The sequence below is a fragment of the Macrobrachium rosenbergii genome, chromosome 25 (genome assembly GCF_040412425.1).
Source record: "Macrobrachium rosenbergii isolate ZJJX-2024 chromosome 25, ASM4041242v1, whole genome shotgun sequence".
Lineage (NCBI taxonomy): Eukaryota > Metazoa > Arthropoda > Malacostraca > Decapoda > Palaemonidae > Macrobrachium > Macrobrachium rosenbergii.
The window spans coordinates 41,491,366-41,512,159 of NC_089765.1; the positions used below are offsets into that span (position 1 = coordinate 41,491,366).

The 20,794-nt window shown below is 41.1% G+C and overlaps 1 protein-coding gene across 3 annotated transcripts in view; it reads right to left on the reverse strand.

Annotated features, from left to right (window-relative positions):
• LOC136852604 (uncharacterized) overlaps nt 1-20,438 on the reverse strand; it is a 33,889-nt gene extending 13,451 nt beyond the window's left edge. Inside the window, exons 1-7 of one of the 3 annotated variants that reach the window (XM_067127482.1) lie at nt 20,342-20,438; nt 10,266-10,362; nt 9,838-9,992; nt 4,842-5,807; nt 2,681-3,170; nt 1,835-1,995; nt 1,515-1,619 (exon numbers count right to left, since the gene is read on the reverse strand). In XM_067127482.1, the coding sequence (XP_066983583.1) occupies nt 1,515-1,619; nt 1,835-1,995; nt 2,681-3,170; nt 4,842-5,807; nt 9,838-9,912 (1,797 nt within the window). In that variant the 5' untranslated portion in view covers nt 9,913-9,992; nt 10,266-10,362; nt 20,342-20,438. The remainder of the gene's footprint in view (nt 1-1,514; nt 1,620-1,834; nt 1,996-2,680; nt 3,171-4,841; nt 5,808-9,837; nt 9,993-10,265; nt 10,363-20,341) is intronic. The other 2 variants (XM_067127484.1, XM_067127483.1) reach the window with 2 other exon arrangements.
• Between the last annotated feature and the right edge of the window lie 356 nt (nt 20,439-20,794).

Sequence of the window (20,794 nt, forward strand, 5' to 3'; positions counted from 1 at the left end):
TGCTATCTGATCCTGCTTCAGGGGGTGATGTACAGATTTCCTTTAACCCACTGAAGCCCACGAATATCATAGCTCTTGTATTTGGCATTTGTGGAGATGGAGCAGACCTAGACTAGTGCCTGGCTGTCGAACTTCTCCGTACCAGACCTTTGGATTGTGGAAGTCTCCCTGAGGATGTTGTGCAACAGGAACCTCAAAAGTTCAAGAAAAGATGCAGTGCATTACTAACCTGAAAAAATTCTCCTTGTATTTTTCAGAACATTTCAAGATTAGCGAACCCACTCGCAGCAGGGTTCGCTATTCTTTACAAGAAGATCATTGGGTTCGTTATTCTTTACATAGGAATAATCGGGTTCGCTGTTCTAGACATGAACACTTCGGTACCAGACATTTGATCACCCAGGGGCTAGTACTAAACAAGGCGAAATACATTTGACGCCCCAGGGGCTAGTACTAAACACGTCGAAACAGTGTAGAGAATCACTGTTTCGCCTTGTTTAGTATTGACCTCATGTGGAATTGGAGTTCGGACCTGAAAGGGTTAGCCATTCTTTACATGGGGACCATTGGGTTCGCTGTTTTTGACATGGAGATGTTGGGTTGGCTAATCTTGATATGATCCTATTTTACTTCATTTTTATCTATTTATTTATTTATCTAAATTATTTTTTCTTTACTAATAACTGATTTCTTGTTTCTGTATTTCCTGTTACTTCTTTCAAATGACCACCATATTCCTTGGAAGCTTGAATTTCAAGTCAATGGCCCCTGTAGGCTTGTTCCATATGAATGGAGTTCATCTTCTGTGTAATAATAATAATAATAATAATAATAATAATAATAATAATAATAATAATAATAATAATAATAATAATAATAGTTGCCTAGCTGAAATGAAAGAGGTGGACCAAACCTACGTTCTCATTTTGCGGCCATTTTATGACCTCCATCATGATGTTTTTGGACTCGGTTGGTCTACCTCACGCACGGCCCAGACCGTGACCTCACGCTCTAGAGTCCAGACCGCGGTGTACCTGTCTGCGAGCAGGGTGACTTGAAAACTAAACGACAGACTAAATTTCAAATGGAACTTTATGAAAACATTAATTAGCTGGTCCTCTTCATATGATTAAGCACTGGTGGGTCTCGATGACTTTTCGGCCTATATTCACATTCCAATATAGACAAATGAATTCCGCAGCTAAGGTACCGTTGCCTTCGTATTAACTTTGAGTCATTGGATTTCTCCAGGATTTCTCCATCGTCCAGTGAACCTTTTCGGAGGTATGCTATATTCTGCGCATGCTTGGTTTTTGTTTGTTATGCAGTTCATTCTTATTGAAAAACAATATAACAATTCGGTCAAAGTTATTACAGAAATCTGACAAACAATGAAATACGTATACTTAAGAACAATTTATCGGAAGTGTGAAAACGTTTGTCAAAAAATTAGGCCTATTTACGAGCTCAAACGAGAGTTGTATATGTAATAGAGATGTCCTCCCATAACTTACCCTCACGTGGCTGAGAGAATCTCTGGTGTAGTTTCTATACCTTTCTGACAACAATTTGTACTCCAGTAACACTCGCTTCCCGGTAAATGTGACGCCTTCCCCATCCTGAGAGAGAGAGAGAGAGAGAGAGAGAGAGAGAGAGAGAGAGAGAGAGAGAGAGAGAGAGAGAGAGAGAGAGAGAGAGAGAGAGAGAAGGATTTTTATCAATTTGGGAAAATACCAACAGGAAGTACTGGTAAAGGAATCTTGTCATCTTCTATACACATGTGTGAGAGCAGTGTTCTGAGAGCCCAGAGTAACGAAGCTGCGACACTTCTTACCTGCGTCAGGACTCCTAAGTCCGAGGTCAACTCCAAGATGAATTCCAAGAAGCAGACTTGCCGGTCAAATGGATACATCTGGAGGCGGAAGTGACACTTGAAGTCAATGGTTAGTTCTTGCTCGAAGACGAGCGGATTCCCCTTTCCACTGTAAACTATATCTGTACAAGAAGGAGAAACACTTTATTGTGCGATAAAACTTACAAAGTACAGCACAGCAACAAACCCAGATGCGGTATGCGTATAGGGGAAAGCCTCTACAGTGAATGACATTGGATGTGATATTATACATAACTTTTCCACCCCACTGATCACTAGACAAAAGTCATTCATCAGGGCTGATACGGTACCCAGGAGGGTGTTACGGATAACTGCATAGGGGGATTACAATATATTAAGTAGAAAATACTCATGAAAAGACTGAAGAAGAAAAAAATATTACTTTAAAGGGAAATGGAGTCAACAGGATGTAACTGCTTGAATAAGTTTGGTTAAACAGAGGTTTCATTTCAGTAAATGCACAGCTCAATCCGCTAAATAGTTCATTGCATTGAAAAAGAGAAAACCATTTCCAATTCCTGGATGTAAGATAGAAATAGCTGTAGTGCTTTGTTCTACCAGCGTTTGTAAGAGATAGACCTTTTTGGCTTCAATGATCCTTTTGTCGCTATTCTCGCGCAAAAATGAGCAATGCCATTTTTAAAATAGTATATTCAGCTTAAATGATCCTCTAGTCCCTGTGCCAACACGAAAATTTTGTTTTCATAAAAATACCTCCTTGAAACAGCCTCTTCCTCCAAGAAACACATGAAAATGAGTGATCCCATGGAGCTAATGTAACGTTACCTTCAAGTATAGTGGTAGAATCATCCGGCAGCGCTCCTGTCAAACGGCTAACATAGATATTTTCTGAGTGGACGTCCAGTTTAGCAGCGCTGAGCGTTCCATCACGATACTTGAGCTTCGGAGTCCAGACGGATTCTATGCTCTCCACCTGATTCACCTTATAGTTGCCCCTGATGTTCTTGTACTTGAGCCGACGATCCTCCCATTTAGTGGTGATCATCATATCCACCCCAATGCTGAACGAAGTGAGGTCGAACTCCTTGATGGAGGTGATGTTGAAGGAAATGTTCACCGGCAAAGGCTCCGCAAAGACGTTTGGCGGGGGGATCTTTTCTGCATATCTGGCAGGCACCGCAACCACTGAGCAGTCCATTTCGTCGCTTTCGTCAGCGCAGTCCATCGACAAGTCACATCGAGCGTCTTTCTGAATGCACGATCCGTCGTTGCAAGTGTACTGGGTGACGTTGCAAGAGGTCAATAGTAAGTCGGTCTGAAATACAGTTCAATGTAAGCTTTTTCATCGAAAGTTTATTGTTAATCTATAATGCCGGCATTTGGATATAAAACGAAAAACTAGAGGCTCTCCAAATTCAACGTCTTTGCCACGGTAAGTAGAGAATGAAATTGTTTCATACTCTACGGAAAAAGACCACAAAAAAGAACTATTACTTATTATCTTATGCAACTCTGCAAGACTGGAATCTATTTATAAACCTCTTACTCCCTTCCCTTCCAAATTAATATTCCCCTCTAGTCTAACCAATCTGTTAAGAAAAGGGATGGGTCTCGACTTGTCCTCACTGTAAAAGAACTCAGTCTGTCATATAGTATTCCGACAAAATTTTTAGCAACGTGACCAGACCAAAAAACCAGAAACCACCTCAAGCCAATCATCGGCCAGATTACAACGCCCTCCTACCAACTCGCAAAATAAGCTTAACAAATTTCTTACGCCATACATCCCTAAAGTGTAGTTTTTTAGTCACCTGCTAAATTTATAACAATTAAACTGTAGGAAATGATGGTGAGTGATTATCCATAATATATGACGTATAATCATTTTGCTAAGTTTTTCCCCTCTTTATTTAATCTATGTGAAATATCCTGTGGCTGATACAGGACATTATGTAGTTATACTCTTTCAGAATGTCATAAGAAGCTCCAGCGTTCGACTCTCCTACCGGCTAATGAAGAATTAGAGGAATTTATTTCTGTTGATAGAAATTAATTTCTCGTCATAATGTGGTTCGGATCCCACAATAAGCTGTAGGTCCTGTTGCTAGGTAACCAGTTGGTTCTTAGCCACGTAAAATAAACCTAATCCTTCGGGCCAGCCCTAGGAGAGCTGTTAATCAGCTCAGTGGTCTGGTTAACTAAGATATACTTATGTCTTGTTTCAGTGGCCGGAAGTCTGACCTTCCTGTCATTCATTTCATTTTCATATATAATAATTTTTCTGTTTGTTCTGCCCATTACATATACGCCATAATTGTTTCCTTTTTTTTTTTACGTCTCCTTGTCAGACATGTTATGCCTTTACTGACCTCTGAAAATACAGCACTGTTATGTAGTCATGATTTGCCTATCCACCTATCAGCCAATAATATTCCCTTGTGTTAATTCATAGCAGAACACAAAATAGATTGTTATTAACAAATACTAGATATTACACAATAATAATTCTTATAATTTTGATTCATTTAGTCGTTTACTCAATTTACAAAAGAAGAAATATGCAAATCTTTTATATGTTTAAAAGCCGAGATGTTTCACTCCCTATTTGACTCTTATTGCCTGAATGCAGTGATCAATCCAAAATATTTTATACATATTTTTATATATGGTTTCTCTTGTCATTTTTAAGACAGCAGTCTTTGTTTGTTACGTGGTATCATGATAGATGGAAAATTTACTTTCCCTGTAAATTTTGAAATAACTGGTAAGCCTAAAAGAAACGTTTAGTCCTCAACCATGATATGTCTATGCATAAGGCTATTTCCTTTGAAATCGATACCATGCACTGCAGTAACAGTAGTATCACTATCAAGCCGGAGATCTATCCATCCAAACCCTTGCTACCATTTATAGTACTGCTACATCCCCATCTCCATCGTGCATTCAACCTTACTGAATCATCTTCATAAAAAGCAGAACGACCCACCTCATTATCCGCACATCGATCACCACTGAGCTCCCATGTGTGGACCCCAACAGGATATTCTCCTCTTGTCTTCAGAATCATTCTCCCAGAAATGTTTTGATAAAGACGACTCCTTAACACCCAAGTGTCATCCTCAAACAAAATCATGGTATGCCAAACCCCTTCAAACACCAGCTTGTATTCGTCGTTTTCTCGAAAAGAATAGTTTTTATCCAAGAGAGAGACCTTACACATTCCCCTTAATCTCAGTTCTGGGTGGGTAGTGAAGTTACACAAAACGCAGGCCTCGATTCCACAAGGGCAAGCTGCCCATTTGTATGGATCATGACTGACAGTTGCAGCACATTGATATTCTTGTGTCACACTCCTATACAACGAGAGGAAATTAAACCATTCCGGTGCTTTCCTATCAAGAAGCTTGTGCCATGTTCGGTTGTTCAAGTCTCCTTCAAAGCCAAGCCAGAAGAAGTGAGTCCAAATATCTTGGCACTTCTCTCGTTGTGGCAAGAAAGCGTGATACAGCATCTCATTCAGTTCTGGCTCTTGGGGGAGGATTATTTCTCCTTTGATTTTACGGCACAGAGAGAGAGCATCCTGGAAATTTCTCTTGTCTGAAAAGAACAAGTAAAACTCAGGGATGTGGTCGCTGCAAACTGTATCCAATTCTATCTGGCCAAGCTCTATATCGCCAACTTTCTTCAAGGAACTATGTGTAAGAGTAACAAAGGGCTGACGGGGTAGAGATGGATTTTTACATTTCAGTAGATCTGCTATTTCACTTGACGTCAAGAACGAGTTATAGAGCCTATAATCGGCAAAGTCCCCATCCATCGTTTCTAGAACGTGGAATCCGCCCTCAGGGGAATACAGCCTCTGACCGAGCACAAAACGTCCACCTCCTCGCACTGCTAACTTGTTACCGATACCAATTTTAGAATAGTCGATCTTTAAGCTGACTCTAGTTTCCTGAAATAGAACAGAATGGTAACATTACTGGCCATGACCAGGATGGAAGGTTTCTCACATTAAAATGGGAACATAAATATTAAACAAGACTGGCTATTAATCCCAGAGATGACCGACCAAACTGGCAGTGTGCCACCCTTCACACCAATGAATCTCCATATATATTATTCTTAATAACTGAATTTGTTGATGTGCTGTATGAAGAAAAACTGCTAAAAAGTATAAAGGATTAACAGACTATCAAAAAGTCGAATACAGAAGATATACTGGTAACAATTACAACCAACTCCTAAGCTTTTTCTCAATTCATATTTCCTTCTTCATAAAGAATGGAATGAGACAGAAATAGTTTAGCTATTTTCATACCAGGCAGACAGTTTTAAACTATGGAAATAGTTGTATAAACTTAGGGAAGAGGTGAGAAAGAATAGGTTTGCCGTTACTTGTATAAGTTTGGAATTAATAATAAAAAAAAAAAACTGTTCCCCGTCTTTCACTGTAACTGAACTACATGAAATGCTCATTATCCTGTGAGGACAGAAAGGTCAACTGGGTATTAACTTATTTATTATGTTGTTGTTGTTTCAGAGTTAGCTGGCCTTGTGCCAGCACGGGCTCTTACTCCTAGAGCAGCCCATAACTCTATGTTGATGAGTCTGTGAGATGGTTAGGTTACATGAAAACTTTATTATGATGCATGAAAGTGATTTTGGTGGGGTGATTTTTGAAATGAAAAGGTTTAACAGGCAAGGTTGCAACCTCTTTGAAACCTAAGGTACCCATCAGATGAGGATAAAAGTACGATAGCAGTGAGTGTTGGCTAGTGGGCGAGGCCAACAGATGGAAAAAAAGAAGAATTGAGTAGTAGGCACAGGTAGCTAGTATGCTAGCTCATGGTGATCTAAAGCCATATTCCTTGTCCGGTCCTAATTCTTGTGTCTGTATGTGTTTTGTGTATTTGTTGGGTGTTGATTGTGGTGGATGGAAGGTGGTTTTGATAGGGGAGGGAGTCATTTCTAAAAGAGTCAGCAGTTAGAGATGAATGGTATGGCTTTTGATTTGTTGTCTGGGTCGGGTCTGTTGTGTCTGATTTAAGAATTGGGAAGGAGAGTGGGTGGTTAAAGGTATGAATTCTTTAAAGTTACCGTGGTGGTGGGTAGGAGCATAGGAAGCCTGCAAATTCATGGATGTTTGTCAGTATGTGCTTTGTTATTTGGGTAGCTGTTCTTTCATTTCCTTCATAACTTGTTCTTAACTGTTCTGTTTCTGTACAGTCAAGAAGGTAGTGTTCCAGGGGTTCTCCTGGGATTGTTTCACAGTACTTGCATGGTTGGGGGTTGTCTACTATTCTTCGCCATGTGCACAGGTATCCTAGCCTGAGCCGATGGATTATGACTGCTAGGACCCGTGACATGTCTTTGGTTATATTATGTGGTTTTATGTTTACGGTGTCCATGTACCATTTGGCGGTTTTTGAGCCACCAAAAACAGCTCTTCTGACTTTGCTTTCCTCCTGCAGTTGGCAGTGTGCTGCTGCTTTGTTTTTCAGTTGTGTGAGCGAGGGGGTGATTTTGATACCAATGTTGCTGTGTAACAACCCACTTTTTGCTAAAGAATCTGCTTCTTCGTTTCCTTGGATTCCCACATGGCTCGGAATCCAGTTTAGTGTTATTTGCCTGTTCCTGTCTTGATGGAGGCTTGCGATTGCCCATATGCTTGATAGAAGTCTGATGTTTTCTTTTGCTTTTTCTTTTGTTATAGCCTGTATTGCTCCTTTTGAGTCAGTATGAATTGTTGTGTTTCCCTGCCTATGCTGAGAGTCTTCTAGAGCTTTTGCAATGGCAATTAGTTCAGTTTGTAGAGTGGAGGCATTGTCAGAGAGCCTCCAGCATCCTTTGAGGCTGCAGTTTTCCTGATTGCCTCTTGGGCTGCTAGCCTTAGCTGTTGAGCAGTGCATGCTTCTTTGCTTGCAGGGAGGACTGTAAAGTTTATCTTGAATAGTTCAGGCTCCCAGGGTGCTTGTTCTTTGTACTCTGCGATTGGCGTGTCTTCCTTGATTGCGGCAGCTTGATTTTGCATTTCTACTCTCCTTAAAGCTGCTAGGAGGTCGCCAGCATATGTCTTGGGGGGGTCTAGTTCCTCGTGAAGCTCAATGTTTTTCTTGATTTCTCTCTTGAGTGGGCAGTTCCTGCTACCTTTCAAGGTTTTTAGCAGTATGGATATGTTTCTCTGATCTATTCTGTGCGTTAGAGATTGTAAGTTTGTTTCGTTTCTCAAGACACACAAGTTAGTCCACATGGGTGCACCTGTGATGAGTCTTAAGGCATTGTTCTGGATTACCTCGAAGCTTTTTTGTTCTGTGTTTGTGAGGTGAGTAAGGACAGGTGCTGCGTACTCCACAGTTGACCTTATTGTCTGTATGTAGAAGGTTCTGAGGGCATGGTATACTGCTCCTTGTTTTAGAGAGGTGATTCTTCTCATGGCATTGTGCCTGCATTTGATTTTTTGCTTAAGTATTTCTATTTCTTTGCGTGGAGAGAGTTGTTTGTTTATATTTACTCCTAGGTACTCAAAGTTTTCTACCCATTCAATGGGTTCACCCATGAGTTGTATTTCATTTGGGTTTAGGTCATGTTTAATTGCCATTGATTTTGGTTTTTGCTGTATTGATTTTTAGACCAAGATCTGTACAGCTATTTTCAATTTGTGTTACTGCATTTTGCATATTTTGGTAGGATCTGTACCTGTGTGCTCACTAAGCACACATCATCTGCATATATGAAAATTTCCACTCCCTCTGGGAGGGTGATTGTGGCTACATTTTCCATTAGTACATTGAAGAGGAAGGGGCTAAGTATTCCTCCCTGTGGTGTTCCATTTTCTAAGTTGAGATTTTACTACTACCTGAGCGCAGGTATACATGGCAGAGTGCGGACGGAAACGTGGTGCCCGACCTCCGATCGCCGTGACCCACACTCTGAGCAATTTGTGTTTGTTGACAGACAAACAAATGGCAATTTTGAGAGACATAATAAATGTACAATGATGAAATACATATTGGCGGAAAGGCCAGAAAATTCTACACATGACTATTTACATGAGAGTCTTGACATATTAAGAAATGCAATGCATGACGTGATTGATGCGAAAACGAAGAGACGTCTGACGTCTTTACAATCCCAACAGTGTATAGCAATGGCCGTGTTTCCGCCATGAAAACTTCCATGCTCTCTATGCTCCAAGGCAAGTGTTCCGGAGTCCTACCAGTGTCTTTCACATAATGCAAATTACAGTTTTACATTTCTCTCCATATTCCAAGCTCAAAAAATCGTCGCCAGAATTTTAGCAGTCTCAAGAGTTACCCCTCGTGGTGTTGGTGAAATAAATGGTTAACGCACAACCAAGGCCAGTCTAATTTACAACAATGTGTTGGTCATTCCATTTTAAGGTTGGGAACAGTTGGATATATATACACACACACACACACACACATATATATATATATATATATATATATATATATATATATATATATATATATATATATATATATATATATTTCAATCGTTGTGTTATGCCCTTTTCCCATCTGCGAGAAAATTATTATATACCTAGCTTTTTTCAGTCAGCACTAGCTGCCTGTCATGATATCCTTGTTTGAGGTAACGTTATTTTACACAACCTGCTTTTTTCCTCTAAGTGATCTTAAAACTTGTCTCTTACACTTGTATTTATCCCATCTTTCTGAAGAAGATACTGGAGAGTCCAAAAGCTGAGCAGTTTGCTGTGATTTTACCAAAACTTCTCCAATACTTGACTCTTCAATGGTCTTTCCATCTTGCCCAAATAATAATAAAGTTAAAATAATGTTTTGATTATGCACTTTCCATATATATATATATATATATATATATATATATATATATATATATATATATATATATATATACATACTCATTTACGTATTAACCGAGTAACTCAGAAATCTTCAACCGAATCAGAGCCATCAAGTGACAAAAAAACCACTCACATCATCATCGTTAATGAGGTAGAGGGTGCGGCCGGTCAGGTTGAGTCCGACGCCAAAGTGGACCCATTTGAACATTTTGGGCTGGTATCTGATCGCCTCCGCAACGACGCCGCTGCAGCAGAAGACGTGTATGTCCCTCTTCTTCGGAACGAGCTCTGTCAAAAACGGGGGAACGTTAGATAAAGGAAGTGTGTTACAGCAAGTGGAGGCGTGTAGACCTAGCTTTGGTGTAGACAGTGGTGGTAGGCTGTTCGCTTCATGGTAGTCATGTGTCAAAAGAGATAGAATTTCATATCGGCAGCTTGTGTTCTACAGCCGTTTCTAGCTTCGGTAGAGCACTGAGATCACAGCTGCAAGGCTGAAGGAAATAGGCAGTCACAGAACCGACAGACAGAGAGATACATAGAAGGAACTGGAGAAAAACTTACCCACTAAGAGCTCTTCGCTCGACCCGTTGGTGGAATAGCTTATGAGAGGGATGTGAGAGGTGAAATGGCGCAGGCGGAAATGAAGCGTCAACGTTACCTGTGGGTAATGGGTATGAAATATTCAAAAATGAATACAAAGCTATGAAATTTCTTAACCAATTATAGAACAAAATTTACTTGAAAAGAAATCTATATTCTTTGAATAGAATATATTTTTTCGTCTTTTAAATCCCTGTTGATGTCTGTTAACACATTATTTTAAACTCGTCAGATGTGGGAAAACGGGGGTGTGAAACTTCCTGTGATCATCAAAGCATATATATATATATATATATATATATATATATATATATATATATATATATATATATATATATATATATATATATATATATATAAGACGATAAACACTGTCCCCGTGTTTTTAATCAAAATTAAACTTTCGGATACAAACGGTGTGAAGAGCACACTTAAATGTGAAAAATATTGCAAAAAAATAATAATAATAATAATAATAATAATAAGTAGCTGGAAGTAAACAATCCAAAGATGGTAAATGAAATGTAAAACATGTTATTCGTCTAATCTATAAATGATTACTGAAAAGTCAGTTGGTAATTAAAAGCAAAAAATGTGAAATGAATACAGAAAAATTTAAACCTAATACTACGAGGTTTTTGTTTTGTTAATAATCTTTGCATGCATTTTGAATGAGCTTTAAGTAACACACTAGTAATCTTATGTAAATTAAAGTTATTTTGCTGAATATTGCATGTGTTGGAATTCTGAGGTATGGTGATCTCTACAATTATTCTCTTTCCAGCGTCCAGACGATTATATATATATATATATATATATATATATATATATATATATATATATATATATATATATATATATATGTAATCAACGGATAGGTTTGCTTAAAAGCAAATGGATGTTACAGACTAAATACACACACAAAACAAAGCCACTACAACACCTTCTAAAAACATAACAAACATCTCACACGTCTCGAACTCTCGCCATACCCGCGCAATAACTTCTCGCTGCTGGGAAGAAAGGGCGTTGGGTCGGGTATGATACATGAAACATACGTGCCGGGTCTAAGCGATGTCAGGCAGGGCAGCCGATCGAGACCACAGGTCTACCCCAAAGCCAAATCAAAAAGCCCTTCAAAGAAGGCATCATCGTGCTTACCCCATACAAAAATGGGAATAAAAGCACGTTAAAAGAAGAAGAAGATATATATATATATATATATATATATATATATATATATATATTAGATTTTTACCTGAGAAGAATGTGGAACTTACCATGAGGTTTCAATTCTGACTACAGGTGGTGACTCAGGTAAAAGCACAGGGAGGGCATCTAAGCTGAAGGCTTTACTTCAACAGGGAAAGTTGCAGATAAACACTTGGGTTCACTTAGTCACTTGTATTTAAATTTAACAAATTAAATCAGAAGACTGGGAAATTTCGAAAATCAGACAAGTAAAACAGATTCCTGTCAAATGACTAAATTCACACCAATTTACACAATAACAGAGACGGGGAGAAATCCACTTCGTAGAACATTGTTGGGTGAGGGACAGTGGCTATGACCATGGCACAAGCACAGGGTGAACAGTTGATTCCACAGCTAGCAACTCTGTCTGCAATTGAGAATGCATTCGGTTACTGACACAAAATAGGTAACGTAATTAAAGGAATTGAGGGGGTTGCACAGAAGGTGCCAAAGCAACTCTATTCTAGGCACTGGTATACATGTGTGAAACTTTGGATATTTACTCACTGCATTAAACAAATATGGTCTTGTGAAAAATCGCACTTCAGAAAAGAAAACAAATTCAGTAGAAGAATAATAGATTCGTGACTGATTCAAAACCTCGCTTTTGGTACTTTACCTTTTCGTCAGAGACAGGGAACCTCGTCTTCAGTGCCAGTATGGAAGGCAAAAATTACGGGCTTTCACCACAAAGAAAGACTCAGGCTTAAAGTAGCCATATGGGAAGAATCAAAGCTCTGATGGAGCAGGTGAGAAAGAGACAATTGTCTGGATTACACAACCGGCGTTTCTAACAAGCGCCACCCAGGCGCTGCCTTTTAAGACCTTGGCTGATTATGATTCTCCTCCTTCCAAATGGCAGTGTCTACTCGCCTCGCAGTCCATTTTCTATGCCTTCAGACCATGTGGTAGGCCCTGGCCACGTGCTGATTCTGTTGTTATGCCCAGGTGCTTTCTCTTTTGGAGTTAATCTCCTTCACCAGCTCATCTGTGCCTCCAGCGGGGATTTGGCCTCCCAAAGGCGGTACCTGGAAGAAGGGCTCGAACAGTCACTAGGTCAAGGAAGAGGATTAAGAGATTATTTTAAGGGGTGAGGAATGAGAAAGTTTCCAGGAAGGGGTGATGTTTTCCCACAACCTGTCTTGTCAGTCAGGAATGTTATTAATGTGACTACCCTCGTTTCAATTGAATAAACATAAATTAAGTTTCTATGGTGCTTCATGGCACTCTTAGAGGGCAAGGTGACTTACATTTGTGGGACCTCCCCATTCAAGTTGACATTCCACACCTTAAATCAGGTGGGAATGTCTACAGATAAGTCAACTTGACTGAATCAGTTATTTTCTCTCCTTACTTCCCCCTTTTTAATCTCACTAAATTCTTAGATTAAAAAACTTCTAGTCAATCAAGTGCAAATTATGTTTTTTATCATTTATAAACTGTATGTTACTGCAGAATACTGGGCTGCTAGAAAAGCAATTACTAGATATATCTGGTTGTTACTCTACTGCAGCATTATATCAAACTCAAAATAAAAGTATTTGACCACTCAGTAGATCATGAATTAGAATAAGAATGCAAAATAGGCTTAGAATATTGATTCTGAAATCAGTCATGCACTTAATGATAAAGTTAACTTTGTGACATTAAAGTCATGTGGTTAATTTGTCCTGACGAGGCATTACAACAAAGTGCTCATGGGCTTATGTTAGGTGATGCCACGGTACTTGTACACAATAGCACTATGCCAGATGTGGCACTAGCATCATGGGTGCCTCATGGCACTTATCTATGTACGTGATGTACAATTGCGCATGTAATTACACAGGTTTTGCGAGTCGGGGACTCGAAATTTACAATACAAGGAAAGGATAGAGTCAAGGAAGGAATTGTCTTACGCTTTAGTGAATGTTAACTCAACCAGGCATAACATGACCCTTCACTCTGGCAGGAGTGGCACATTTTGCCGGGGAAGAGTCGGGTGTGGTGACATGTTATTACTCCAGTGATTACTTAGAGCTGCCTGGAAAGGACATCAGCAATTTTGTTACCTGTACCTTTAATGTGTTTGATCCTCCAGTTTTAATCTTATTTTGGTTTCAGAAAGCTGTGAGATACTTAAGAGGGTTATGATAATGTATAGACGGTTAACAGGAATTTGTGATCAGCATGATAGGACTCAAACTGCTTCATTGCTAAGATCATGCCCAGGAGTTCTTATTCTATAGTGCTATACATAGTCTCAGCTGGTTTGAGTTTCTTGGAATAGTAGGTTACCGGATGCCTAACCTCATCCTTTTCTTGGAACATGACTGCCCCAGTGCCGATATCACTGGCATCAACCACCATGAAGAAGGGTCGTTTGTAGTCAGGTGTGTGGAGAACAGATTGGCTAATTAGGACTGCCTTGAGGTGATCACATGCCTTCTCGCACTTGGGATGTAACGAAAAGGCTGCTTCCCTCAGAAGAGGTTTGTGATAGGGGCTGCAGCATCAGCGAAGTTCATAATGAAACGCCGGAAGTATTGCACCATTCCAAAAAATCACTGAGCTTCCCTTTTTGTTCTTGGGCAAGGCATGTCCCAAATGGCACAGATGTTAGCACCCTTGGGCATTAATTTACCATTTCCCACACGGTGACTGAGATACATTATTTCGGCCACACCGAACTGACATTTTTTGAGGTTGATGACCAGGTTGGCTTGGTGTAGGACAGTAAGGATTTGGTTCAGAATTTGCAGGTGCTCCTCCCATGTGTTGGCATATGTTAAGATGTCGTCGAGGTAGACAACAGTTCTTGATTCCCGCCAGGACTTGTTCATCAGCCTCTGAAAACAGCTAGGGGTGTTTTTGAGGCTGAAGGGCATCACCCTGCACTGGTAGAAACCAGTGGGTGTGTTGAAGGCAGTCAGAGGACATGACTCCTCTGACAGGGCACCTGCCAATATCCTTTTTCAAGATCAATTTTGCTTAGGTAGGGTGCATTACCCAGGCTATCCAAGTGCGTCTCAATCCTCAGGAGAGGGTAGGGCTCAGGCTTTGTGACTTTGTTCAGCTTCCTAGAGTCTATGCATAGCCAGTCTCCTCCTCCTTCCTTAGGGACTAGGACTACCAGGGAGGACCACTCAGGCCGAGTTTGAGTTGGAGTTGTACTTGCTCCTCGATTCTCTTAGCCTTCTTGGGGTTTGTTCGGTAATATCCTTATGCTATCAGAATGACACCTTCCCGCAGGTGTATAGTGTGCTCTACCAGGTCGGTGCAGCCGAGTTGGTCCTGGACTACCTGCGGGTGTGCACTGAGCAGCTGGTCCATTTCGCCAAGCTTGTGGTGGTCTAGCCCCAGAGTAATGACTTCCAGGTGGTGTAATACTTCTGAATTCGTCAAGGGTGGTAGCATTATGGTGATGCTGCCTACCAGTACCCCTGGAGCCGGAGGGCTTTCCTCGGTCTTCTGGTCTTCTCTATTTAGGTACGACTTCAGCAGGTTTATGAGTAGCCATTTGGTTTCCTCTTTCCTCAGTCGACAAGGTAATTTAGGGCCCCTTGCTTGCTGAGTGCCCTATGGGGGCCTGTGAACTGGGTTTTGAGAGGGTGAGTGGCACCGGTCAGAAGGACCATGACCTGGTCTCTGATGTTAAATGATCGGGCCTTCTTATCCCGTTGAATTTTGACCCACTCTTGAGTCGTGGCCTCTGTCGCTTGGGCAACTGCCCATGCAGCCCGGAGTTTCTGTTGCATATCAGGCAGATCCTTCACCCAGTCTGCCCCCATGTTGAGGGGGCCCTGAGTAGAGTGAGCATATAGGAGTTCAAAAGGGCTATATCCTAAAGTTTCAACAGGGGCTTGGCAAATGGCGAGAAGGCATAGGGGAGATTTTCCTCCCAGGTAGCTCCTCCTTCATGTTCAAGCTTTTCTAATGTGGAGCAAAGTTGCAGGTGGAAACACTCCACTACTCCTTGGCTTTCTGGGTGATGTGGTGCAGAGTGAATATGTTTGACACCATGGCTGGCCATGCTGTTGTGAACTCTTTTGACATAAAATGTCCTTGGTCACTCTGAATCGTTGAGGGGAAACCAAAACGACAAAAGAACTGGATGAGTGCCTTCGCTGTGTTCTTTGAGTTTTCACTCCTAACAGGAATAGCTCTGGGATACCTTGTGAAATGATCGATGATTGATGGTGGTGATTGTTGCCAGTCTTGCTCTTGGTACACCCCTGAGGTGTGTAGTAGTCGATTACCACTTCTTGGAAGGGCACTCCTCCCGATGGAATGTTGTTCATAGGGGCTTTTGGCACAACTTCATTGGGTTTTCCGGTTATCTGACACACAGGGCACAAAGCTACGAACTCCTTGACAGACCTTTGCAGAATGGGCCAGTAGAACTTGCCTTTGCTAAGTTGGGTGGTTCATGGGACACTGAAGTGCCCGCTGGTACCATCATGTGCCAATCGAAGGAGGTCTTCCTGCATGGATGGAGGCACCACGACTAGCTGGTGGAAAATGTGAGCAGGTTAATTTTTTCCCTGGGTCACCCGGTAGAGTACCCTGTTCTCCAGGAGGAAGTTGTCCTTAACTAGGTCCTTTATTTCTTCTTCCATCGTAGCAGCTTTCTATAGGTGGCACCTCAAGGTGTCGTCTTCCACCTGTGCCTGGATGACTTGCTCCTGACTCAAGGCAGGAATGGAGGTGTCCACCCCGTGATGAGGAGGGTGGCCACAGAGTCAGACACAGTTTCGTTTGGAGGAATGCCAGGCTGGTCATGCAGCCACGGCACTTCGGCTAGGATGAGATCATCAGGCAGCAGGTCAACACTGGACGAAGGTGCCTCTTCCTCCAGGTCCTTGGGGGTCATGGCTGTCATGCACCGTAGAGGAATCAGGGTGTCTCTCCACTGGAGAAGGTGTTGGCCCAAGAGCAGGGGGAGCCCAGTTGCTATGGCCTGGATGACTCCGAAGAGGTCTTCCCTCTCCCGGGAGGAATCGCTCCTAGTGACCTGAAGGCGAACTGTGAGGAGGTCCTTAATGTCCCCATCAACCCAGCAGATGATCATCTGCTCATCCTCGCAGATGTGGTCACTTGGAGGCACGTGGCTCTGTGAGATGCGGCTCATCTCAGAACCGGCATCCACGATGTTAGCCAGCACTTGAGTAGGAAGAGTCGTCAAGGAGCACAATGGTTACGGCTGTGAGGCCTATCCATTAGGCAGGCTGTCTAGAATGGACAGGCATCTGGACTACTTACAACAGTCCCGACAAATCTCCTTGCCAAAGTCCTTCTTTGGCATTGCCCCCAAAGAGGGAGCAGGCTTATGATGGGTCCCCCCTTGGCTGGGCTTGGCTTGATGGGGCGTACCCCATTTGAGGGTTTTGGGTGTATTTTTGGTCAGTTCTCAGCCTTCAAGTGGTGCTATTCAGTGGAGTGCCCTAATCTTTTACAATGGCCACACACAAGCTTCTTTTGAGGGAGCTCGTTCTTGGGTGGAGGTTGACTGAAGGGGAGAGCAGGGGGCCAGATCTTGCAACCTAGAGAGCTTATGTGAGGATGGTATGTGTCCCAGCCATCCATCAAGCGACAGTGCTTGACGAGCGTCTTGGGGGCTCGAGTACAAAGGTGAGGGCAGGAGGTGCACAGTAGAGGAAATCCTCGATTTTGAAATGCTCAAGGACATCCTCTAAGGTGGTGACACTTACGGATTCTAGCTACCTCTTAAGAGCCCTGGTCTTGTGGTACACCCACGTGGACCAGGTTTGGCCTGCCTCTTTCGGCAGACCTGGCAACATCATCACCAGTGCTCGGGGTGATCTCATAGGCCTTCGTGATAGCCTGACGAACCCCTGTGAAGTTTCCCTGCTTGTCCGGGGTGAGGGGACAGAATGTGGCAGCGCCCTTTCCCAAGATCAGTGCCACTTTGGTGGGAGAGGGTGTGTAGGTCGAGAGGACCTTCTCAATGTGGTCAAGCTAAGGCCTTGGTTTTGTCTTCATTCCATGGCTGGATCAGGGTGTTAACGCCGCTGATGGTGGCCTGGGGAGAGGTTGTAGCGGGTTTTGTGGCATTGAGTTGGGTGGCCTGTAGCTCATGGGCCCTTTGCTTGTTGTTCTCCACTGCTCTTTCCTTCCTTTCTCGTCCTTCTCTTGCTTCCTTCTCCTTTCTTTCTCGTTCTTCCCTGGCTTCCTTCTCTTTTCTTTCTCACTCCTCCCTTGCTTCCTTCTCCACTTTTTCTTGTTCTTCCCTGGCTTCCTTCTTCTTTTTTCTTGTTCTTCCTTTGCTCTTTCTTGTTCTTCCTTTTCCTCTCTCTCCTTTGCAGCATCAGCCCTCTCTAGGACCCAGTTATGCAGGTCTTTCCCTGTTTGAAATCTTCGGCCTGCATAGTGCCGAAGTCCTTGGGCTCCCTTGGCTTGGGTGAGGCTCTTGGCTTTAAGTGTTGTTCCATAGAATGTAGGGTTTGTTCGTGACAAATGACTTATATCTTGCTCCATAGAACTTAGGCTTTGTTTGTGATGAATGGTTCAAGTTTGTTCCATAGAACTCAAAGGGGTTGTTTGTTATGAAAGATTTTGGTCTTGTTCCATAGAACTTAGGCTTTGTTTGTGATGAACTACTCAGGGTTTGCTCTGTAGAACTAAGGGTTTGTTTGTGATGAATGATTCAAGTCTGTTCCGTAGAACGCAAGGGTTTGCTCGTGATGAACGATTCAGTTTTGTTCCATAGAACTCAAGATATTGTTCATGATGAACAATTTTAGGGTGCGTTCCGGAGAACTCAAGGTTTTGTTTTGTTCATGATGACTGATTCGGTTTTGTTTTGTAGAACTCAAGTGTTTGTTCGTGATGAACGATTCAGCTTTGTCCCGAAGAACTCAAGGTTTTGTTCTTGATGAAAGCTTTTACTTTGTTCCAAAGAACCCAAGGGTTCATGATGAATGCTTTTATTTTGGTCAGAAGAACTCAAGGTTTTGTGCATAATGAACTCTTTTATTTTGTTCCAAACAACTCAAGGATTTTTTCGTGATGAATGCTTTTATTTTGCTCCAAAAAACTCAAATGTTTGTGCATGATGAGTGCTTTTATTTTGTTCCAAAGAACTCAAGGGTTTGTTCGTGATGAACGAATCAATTTTGTACTGAAGAACTCAAGGTTTTGTGTGTGATGAATCTTTTATTTTGTTCTGAAGAACTCAAGGGTTTGTGCCTGATGAATCTTTTATTTTGTTCTGAAGAGCTCAAGGGTTTGTTCATGATGAACAAATAAATTTTGCTCCGAAGAACTCAAAGTTTTGTGTATAATGACTGATCCAAATTCGTTCTGTAGAACTCAGGGTTTGTTCTTAATGAACTATTCAGGGTGTTCCGTAGAACTTAGGGTTTGTTCTTAATGAATGACTCAAAGTATAGTCTCCTCGCACTAACCTGGCGGAGAAGCCTCGCCCACCATTGTAACTGCATAGCTTGCAGGATTCGTCAGTATTGTATCTATTTCGAATTTAATCCTTAACAAGCATACAAAATATAGCATATCATTACAAAAATCTCTATGTAATATATAAATTTCTATTCTTTCTGCATAGTTGCTGTCACTGAAATACTTGTCATTGTATAAAAACACACGAAGAAAAAAAACGGGTGCAACTGTATGCAAAGAAAGGGGAGGCGTGCTGGTTAATGGAAAAGCCATTGTTTTGGCGACAACACAAATAATTATTTTTACTGATTAATTTGTATTTGAATTTGTTTGGGTTTAATCGTAAGAACAATACTCTTTGGTTTAAGGTGATCCAAAATTAATTTGCTATAGGACTACATAAATTTCATGCTATTTTCCAGCTAATTGAAGGGGAAATATAAAAGCTATAGGCTATAGTTTTTAATGTATTTATTGAGTAATAATAATACTGAATCGGGAAATATATGTCGAAAAATCATATGTCATATGTATGTATCTTTCCTATATGCCAAAAGACATGTATTAAAATGACATAACGTTAAAGTTATAATTTAAAAGTGAATGTTAGCAAACGAAGGCAGTTAACGACATATGGGCCTATAGCCTACAGCTTCATTTACAATACAACCGCATAAATTCATAAACAAACCTCATAATATAATTGCTTAAATGTATAGTCGCATAAAACAAAGGGTAAATAAAGAAGAGATATAATTTTTTGATTTATACAATTATTGGAACTAGACCCATACGAGGCTACCAATCGGCTCCTCCAGATTCAACCACTTAACCAAGGAATTTTAGTAAATAGCCTATCCGATCTGTGAACCGCAACTATCTCCAAGTATTCTAAATTCTAGCGATGATTTCTGAGTTTGACTACATATGGAATAAGCACTCTAGTAACTCTAGCTCAGCTCTGTGATAAAATCCTATACTGGTACTCAATATTGCCATTGGATAAAAAAAAAGATAAAAATAAATAAAAAAAATAAATAAAACAAAACGGATGGAAGAAAATGGCTCGTTTTAGACCAGTTTTTTTTCACTTTATTTGTTTGGAGATATCTAACACTTTTCTGAAAGTTTACCCAGCTTTGTTGAACTGGATCAAACCTTCCATTCCTTACCAACCATCTACGGACACGTGTGGCCTTTAACAACTGGATTGGAACTGGAGAGCTGGGGAAAATGATTAATAGACCTATATATGGGTAATGCTTACCTGATCTTCCTCCTCCGATCGCTCATTACGAATATAAATATAAATAGACACCTTTACTTTGTGTTAGATTACACAGGAAATTAAATAGGTAAATATATGAAGCTATGTAAGTATTTACCTTCAAATGGGATGAAAAATATCAGAAATTTGTTGACGTCAATGAAATCAGCTGATGAGGTGACAAGTGTAAAGATTCCATATCCCGCCAAAACAATGGCTGTTGCATTGACCAGCACACTTCCCCTTTCTTTGCATACAGTTGCACTCGTTGTTTTTCTTCGTTTTTTTATACAATGACAAGTGTTTCAGAAAGAAAGTGTTTCTATGCAGAAAGAATAGAAATTCATACATTGCATCAAGATTTTGTAATGATATGCTATATTTTGTATGCTTGTTATTGATTAAATTCGAAATAGATACAATACTGACGAACCCTGCAATCCATGCAGTTACAGTGGTGGGCGGGGCTTCTCCGCCAGATTAGTGAGAGGAGGCTATAGATCTGTAGAACTCAGGCTTTGTCGGATGCGCACAATGTAGTAAAATATGAAAAAAAATGGTTAGCGTAAGC